Consider the following 7082-nt stretch of genomic DNA (forward strand, 5'->3'; position numbering starts at 1 on the left):
GTGTGTGTGTGTGTGTGTGTGTGTGTGTGTTTGTGTGTGTTTGTGTGTGTGTGTGTGTGTGTGTGTGTGTGTGTTTGTGTGTGTTTGTGTGTGTGTGTGTGTGTGAGTGTGTGTGTGTGAGAACAGGCACCCAACAGACTGAGGACAAGATGATGAGGACGTCACGTGTCAAAATAAAAAAAATGTCCCGGAAGTCTCGCGAGAGTACAGTCCGATTAAGGTGGATAAGGAACAGGAGAGTGTTGTTTGTTTAGGTTTCACAATGGGAACAGCGTCTGTCGTTGTTCATGTTGTAGGACTTTTTGTCCTCACCGTGAGTTCGTTAGCCTCTTCAGATGTGTTTGACAGTGTTTTGGGGAACACGGTATCTTGTCACAGGTCATGTGAAATGACATACAGTTTGCACACGTATCCGCGGGTGAGTGCTTGTTTTGTTTGGTAAAGTCGCTTCAGCTAACGCGAGCTAACGTTTTGTAATTCGGCTAAGCGAAAAATGCTAACCAGGTGACTTTACTCGGTTCTGTTGTTTAGCAGATTATTGCTTAGTTAAAGTAGGTTTTGAGTTGTGTGGCTGTGTCACAGAATGATTTCGCGGAGACATTCAACTAGTCCTGTTTGTTGTTTTTCAGGAAGAGGAACTGTATGCCTGTCAGAGAGGCTGCCGTCTGTTCTCCATTTGTCAGTTTGTTCGTGACGGCGACAATTTGAATCAGACCAAGTCCGAGTGTGAATCAAGTAAGAAAAAAACTGAACCCTTCCCCCTTTTATTTTCCCTTCTGCAAAATCATAGGCCTACTGAATGAGACTTTCCGTGTAATTCATTGCCCACAGTAATGTCATAAACCTGTTGGTTTTGTGAGCTACCTCAACACAAGATCCTGCGAAACAAATGCTCAGGAAACCGTTTTGTCTGCTGTAATCCTGTTTAACCACCTGTTACTCATTTTCTCAATTTGTGCAGCTTGTCGTGAAGCCTACACTCAGACTGATGAGCAGTATGCATGCAACATGGGCTGTCACAATCAGCTTCCTGTTGCTGAGCAGCGGCTGGAGCAGGTAGATTGCTCACAGTGTGCATGAAGACATTCATGGAGAAAAGTCATGCTCAAGTGTTCTTTTCGTTTCTTTACAGCTGGAGGCCATGGTGCCCAGGATTCATCTTCTGTACCCACTGACTCTGGTCCGGGGCTTTTGGGACGACGTGATGAGTCAGGCTCACAGCTTCATCACTTCCACCTGGACTTTCTATCTCCAGGCTGATGATGGAAAAGTGGTCATTTTCCAGGTATAACACTCATAAGAGAACAAAATGAGCTGATCTAACAGTATGTGCAAACACATCAAATCATTTTTAAAAAATCACTTTGCTTCCAACAATATAATTTTCATTTTCATATCATTCAAAAACACAAATGGTAGGGATGTGGATAGATTTTTAATCCTACACCAAGATTAAATCTGACAGTGGATTCCAAAAGCATATTTCAAACCATACATAAGAACACCAAAATCATGTGATTATCTGAAGTATGAGGGAAGTTATTGATGTATGTTTAGGTGAAATCAGCTCATGTTTTCTTGCTGCAGTTCACAGCAGAAGCAATGGGGCCTTTGTGACCATTTCACCTTACTGTTTTCTGTTTTTGCTCATAACTTCCTCAGTGGTCAAGATATCACCATGAAATTTTAGGAAAACATTCCCATTCTGGTTTTGTAGGAAACATCTTATATCCTTAAAAAACTAATAAAACTTAATAAAAGCCAATTCAAAAGTAGCAGAAAATGTATAAAATATTACAAGGCAAACTGCAGCATCAAATCAACTTAACGTGTCTTAGAAAGTAAGGAAATTAAAACAATTTAAAAACCATGTGGACCTCTGTTTTGTAAACAAAGCTACAGCGTGTTAAATGTGTCAGGTGACGAAGATGAGCGTCAGATTACTGCAACAAGCGCTATTATTCCAGATTTAAAAAAACATATTTCAACGTTTCAAATCATCAAATTTGGAAGAAGGGCAGCTAAAATAATGCTCTTCATGGCAGCTTATCTCTTTAAGAGGTCACTAGAAAAAATCGGGTGATTTGCTTTGATCCTCTTTTCAAAAAATTGTCTCTTCAAAACGCATCAACAAAAATTAAAAACTCGAAGACGAGGCTGTAGCTAACTACCTGACKGCAGCCCGATTTGTTGAAATTCGTAGAAATAACGAAGCAGGAGGAAATTACAAGCAAACGCACCGAGCAGCCTCGCAAAATCTGGTCACAGCAGTTTGGGGAGAAAATGGCCGCAGCTGCTGACGAAATGTCAACATCCCTACAAGTGGCCTAGGAGGCATGTTAGGTCCATTAGGTTTTACAGACAATACTATTTTGGTCATTCCTTGCTCTTATTCATATCATATTTGAGAAGTAGGATTAGTGAGTGGTGACACAGAGGTTAGACAAGATGAGTCTGTGATCAAAGGGTTGCTGGTTCAACTCCCCGAACCAACCAGCCCCAGAGCAAGGCCATTAACCCCTCAGCTGCTCCCCAGGCACTGTAATTAGCAGCTGCTCCACATGTGTGTTCACATGTGTAACGGGTAAAATGCAGATAATTAATTTCCCCTCTGTGGGACAATAAAGGCTAATAAAAGAAACAATATAACATATATTTCTTCTTTATCTATGTTCCAAACTAATAGAATACACTGCTATGAGAGAATTGCTCAGTAAATATTTGCAAGTGCATGTGATTAGGTTTTATTTGTTTTTTACTCCATTATTTTTTATGCATTTGTGTACCTGAATACGCTAGCATCAATCTAAGAATTTGTTAATAAATCCAGTGTTGTTTTTTTCTTTTGAGAATTATCTTCATTTGTTTTTATGTAGTTTTCAAATTGTAATTTAAACCTTGTTGGCAAGAATATGTGATTGCTGTGCAAGAAATGTGCTACACAAAAAAAAATTTGATTTGAATTTGATCGGTTTTACAGACTGAACCTCAAGTCAGGTTCTTCCCCCAGCTTGATCTGGATGACGAAATGAAATGGGAGCCACCAAAAAGCAGTAAGTACTATATAGTTAATTTTTTTTGTGCCGTAAACTCTAGTTGCTCAGAAATGAGCGTTACTGCACACTCATGTCATTAATTGTGCTGTGGGGAAACAGTGTTATTTATATGAAGGACATTGTCACTGCTTATTTTCAAGCCTCAGGACTGAGCAGTCCTATTTACAAAGAATACCATCGCACTTTAATCCAAGAGAGAGACAGAGATCTGACTGGTGACCACAGCTATGATGATGGATACAACCTCTTCAGCTGTCTGTCCAGGTTTGTTTCTACACTTCTGTGTTTATCAGAAAATGACATCATTAGCATCCTGGTGGTTTTGTCTCCGCAGACACACACAGGCTTACTGTTTGTACTTTGCTCCTCAGGAACTCTTGGCTGCCAGGGTGGATCCTAACATCCACTCTGATTCTGTCTGTGTTGGTTCTGATCTGGATCTGCTGTGCCACGGTGGCGACTGCTGTGGATCAATATGTGCCTGTTGAGGTAACGCTTGTGATGGTGTTTGGCACCCATTTCATTTGACCTAAGGTCTGTTTTATTTGTTTGTTTATTAATTTTACAAAGACTTCAGAATACTGGAGGTTTTCTGAATTTGTTTAAGTCTTCAAAAACTGTATAAAAATGCCATTTGAGAAATCAACTGTGTTTTTGTTTATATTATATTTTGAATTGCTGATGCAACACATCCCATGGATCTTCAAAGATAAAGGTATACATCATGGAAGTGTATTTATTCTATCAAAATGTAATCTCTGGATATTATAATTACATTTAAGAAGTTGTCATGGGTGATTTTTTATTTCTTTCTAATGGTATGTGTCATCTGAAAAAGTCAAGAATTATTCATGAGTTTTTTTCATTTGTCGGGTACCTGGAAAAAATATCCATCATATAGAAAAATGAGAAACAGTTTGCTTTATTGGTTTACTTAAATTAAGAATCAGTTACTTTTATAACTTACAGTAATTGTACATTTATTGGACTAGTTTAAGGTGGTCAAAATACACCCCAAATGGTCTAATTGTGTCCTTTTACCTTTTTAGAAGTTGAGCATCTATGGTGACAAGGACTACATGAAAGAGCAGAAACTGACTCCATACCCAGCATCCTCCCTGCTCATCATCACCTCCAAAGGAACAGAAGAGGCAGGACCGCTCCCCTCCAAGGTCAACCTGGGCCAGTCTGACGTCTAGAGCCTAAAGCTGCACTCCAGAAGGGAGTTTCTCCTCTACACGATTTTTAGTCCTCTGATTTAGGGTCTGAGCTGGTTGTGGTGTGAACAGAACTTGCAGTGTGTTTTGTATTGCCTCTACTTTGATTGAAGCGTTTGAAATTGGGGTGACTGGAAGGTGTTTAATGTATTTGAGGCATTATGTTATGATGAGGGCAGTACACGTTAAAAAGGCTTCATGGCTTTTCTTATTATCGCTGTGTGCAGTAGCTCTCTGTCGGTGTGTATTTTATTGAATGTCAAATTGAACTCTTTGTGACCTGAAGTGATGCAGATTTCTCCTAAACCGACTTTTTTTTTTCTTTGTAATTTAGATTGTGCTAATACTACAGACTTCTTGTTTATCCTGTTTTTTTTTACCCCAAGTCGCTATCCAGATAATTAAATTTACAGCAAATTCTGTTTTAAACCAATGAAGATGGTATGTAATCTTAAGATTTTCTTGCTTCAGTTTGTTCTCTCAGCAACAAAGTGAAATAAAATAAAGCTAAAACCACTTGGTAGTTTTTTCATCATATATTGATGCTAACTTTAGGGTTGGGAATGTTACGGTGAGCAAAGTTTTTCTGTTTTTTTCCCCCCATGTTCTGCAGAGCATGCTAATCTCTTCAGCCCAGTAATTGTTGTTTATACTCTCACGTTTTTTTTTTCTGCTGACGCTGCAGCCAATTCTTCATGCAAGACCGGTGACTGGCACTGGCTTTTTATCTCCCTTATCTCCACAATGAGGCTGTGAAGTGAAGGTTCATGTTCACCGTAATGAACCATCACACAACTCAAGTACAGCAGCAAAAAAGGCCTGCAAAGCTGCAAAAACAATATATATAGAAACTTGCAAAACACAAAGATTTATTAACAAAAACAAATGTTCATACTACAAAAACAGTTTCCACAGTTCAGGAAATGAACAACAAATGGTCATAGTTCCTGAGTCAGGATGTTTACTGTCACTCTTAACTTTCTGGAATGCTGCTGGAGTTGTTCTCTTTTTTAATAGCTGTTCAACAGGTCCAGGTCCTCTGCAGTAAAAGCTGATGAGGACAAACACTTAGTCGGAGGGCTTTGGAGCGCAGCATCACAACTGCTTGACTCTTGTTTCCGTTTTTTGAGGTTGAGGCCGGGAGACGCAACTTGATGATTTATTAAAGGAGGGACCAGTTTGTCTTTCCTGTGGTTGTTTGCTGCAGGTTTGTAAAAGTGTAGTTTCTCTATGACCGAGTCTTTCACACTGCCACCCATCGGCGGTGCTGCATTCATTACATCTCTGACAAACTTCTGCCTCCCAACTACAGAAGAAGAAGGAAAAAAAAAACATAAAGCACTTTATGTAAACAAAAAAAAATTCTATTTCACAAAAAAAAAATGGCTTCGCAACTTACAGAAGCGAAGCGCTGATGCCCTCGACTCTTCCATTTTCTTTTGTTTTGGCACTTGTGAGCCATTTGTTTCCCACTGATTTACAACCTGGAAATTAAATGAAATTTTACATTACTTCATTTCAACAGATCTTCCCCATTAATGTTGGAAAGTATTTACCTGCTCTGCCCAGCCTTCAGTTTTACACCCTGAGTGATCAAAGGAGTCCAGTGGGTTTTCAGAATGAACTAGTCCCAACAGGTTCCATATGGTGGTCTTCAGTCTTGTGCCAAACTGGATGCATACATTAAATGAAGTGTTCAGGGCGATGGTAATAAATTATGGGCAAATTAGAAAAGAGAGACCTTTACTGTCATCGTAAAGAGCACAATGAAATTACAGTAAATATAAAATATATATGTATAAATATTAAATGCAAACATTTTACCTTCATATTGGTCCCAGATGCATCTAGTTTTACAAGCATTGGCAGACATTTGAGGTATCCGAGTGCCCTCTCTGAGATGGGATTGTCTGTATAAAAAAAGTAACTATTATGTTTTATATCTGAAAGTGAAAACATTTGTGCCACAACTACGACAGAGTAATTAAAGGCCTACCATATGTTCAATAGTGGACAAAGTACTCAGCTTCCTTACTTGAGTCACAGTACATACTCATCAAATATTACTTATTAAAAGTAAAAGTAACTCTGTCAAATTATTACTTAAGTTAAAGTAGTGAAGTATGTGCTTTCAATTTTTTTTAAGTTTTTAAACAATTCCATAGTTGTATTACGATAGTTTAACAATGAGGATGGTTGAGAATAATTGGGAAATTTTTCACACTGAGCTTTTTTGTTATTGGTAATATTTGTATTAGTTCGCTGAACTGAAAATAATATTTGTTATAATAAACTAGAAACACTTTTTTACAAAACAGTTTATTTGGTAGAAATCTATTAATAGACCAAAGGGACTAAAAGTTTAAAATGCTCTCTAACTTAGGTCAATGAAACATGAAATGAAACAAGTCCATGTTAAAAAAAAACTCCAATAATGCTAAAATATGTCTAGTATACCAACTATAGCTTAATACTTAGTGTGCCTATAGAGCAGGGGTGGGCAATCCTGGTTCTCGAGGGCCGCAGCCCTGCAGGTTTTATGTTTTTCCCTGTTCCAACACACCTGATTCAGATATTGAATTACCAAGTTCTGCAGTGTGGAGGACTGACACTGACATAACTAGAGAAAAAAGCAGAAATATATAAATGGACCAATAAATAAATTCAATTAAAAATGTGCCAGTTAAATTTAAAAAGGAGAGCTTTACCTCACTTTTTATAATATAATTGATCTTCATAACTATTTTTCCAACTTAGTTCCAACTAATAATACATTTTTGCATTTAATTTATATTTTACTGTTATATAT

General features: G+C 38.0%; 2 protein-coding genes across 4 annotated transcripts in view; one reads left to right on the top strand and one right to left on the bottom strand.

The window, feature by feature from the left end:
- The first annotated feature begins 208 nt into the window (after positions 1-208).
- On the top strand, positions 209-4789 carry tmem59 (transmembrane protein 59). 2 transcript variants are annotated; one of them, XM_014007476.1, is made up of 9 exons: positions 209-418; positions 630-735; positions 962-1056; positions 1133-1285; positions 2981-3053; positions 3197-3320; positions 3428-3545; positions 3766-3771; positions 4106-4789. In XM_014007476.1, the coding sequence occupies exons 1-9, from the start codon at positions 263-265 to the stop codon at positions 4253-4255; spliced, it is 981 nt and encodes a 326-aa protein (XP_013862930.1). In that variant the 5' UTR covers positions 209-262; the 3' UTR covers positions 4256-4789. The 2 variants fall into 2 exon arrangements, with proteins under 2 accessions (XP_013862930.1, XP_013862931.1); XM_014007477.1 differs by lacking the exon at positions 3766-3771 and having other exon boundaries at positions 210-418.
- A 329-nt stretch (positions 4790-5118) lies between these two features.
- Positions 5119-7082, bottom strand: part of lrrc42 (leucine rich repeat containing 42) — a 5173-nt gene continuing 3209 nt past the window's right edge. For both annotated transcript variants that reach the window (XM_014007474.1, XM_014007473.1), the window contains exons 4-7: positions 6098-6183; positions 5830-5943; positions 5673-5757; positions 5119-5579 (exon numbers count right to left, since the gene is read on the bottom strand). In XM_014007474.1, coding sequence (XP_013862928.1) covers positions 5284-5579; positions 5673-5757; positions 5830-5943; positions 6098-6183 — 581 coding nt within the window. In that variant the 3' untranslated portion in view covers positions 5119-5283. The remainder of the gene's footprint in view (positions 5580-5672; positions 5758-5829; positions 5944-6097; positions 6184-7082) is intronic.

The sequence above is a fragment of the Austrofundulus limnaeus genome, unplaced genomic scaffold (assembly GCF_001266775.1).
Source record: "Austrofundulus limnaeus strain Quisiro unplaced genomic scaffold, Austrofundulus_limnaeus-1.0 Scaffold42, whole genome shotgun sequence".
In the NCBI taxonomy this organism is placed as follows: Eukaryota; Metazoa; Chordata; class Actinopteri; order Cyprinodontiformes; family Rivulidae; genus Austrofundulus; species Austrofundulus limnaeus.

What these genes read in the sequence shown, in the direction of transcription:
- tmem59 (XM_014007476.1), top strand. Translation starts at nt 263, where the DNA reads ATGGGAACAGCGTCTGTCGTTGTTCATGTTGTAGGACTTTTTGTCCTC. An exon ending in CTGAGCAGCGGCTGGAGCAG is followed by an intron (nt 1,057 to 1,132) that starts GTAGATTGCTCA and finishes GTTTCTTTACAG; the next exon opens with CTGGAGGCCATGGTGCCCAG. An exon ending in CTCTTCAGCTGTCTGTCCAG is followed by an intron (nt 3,321 to 3,427) that starts GTTTGTTTCTAC and finishes TTTGCTCCTCAG; the next exon opens with GAACTCTTGGCTGCCAGGGT.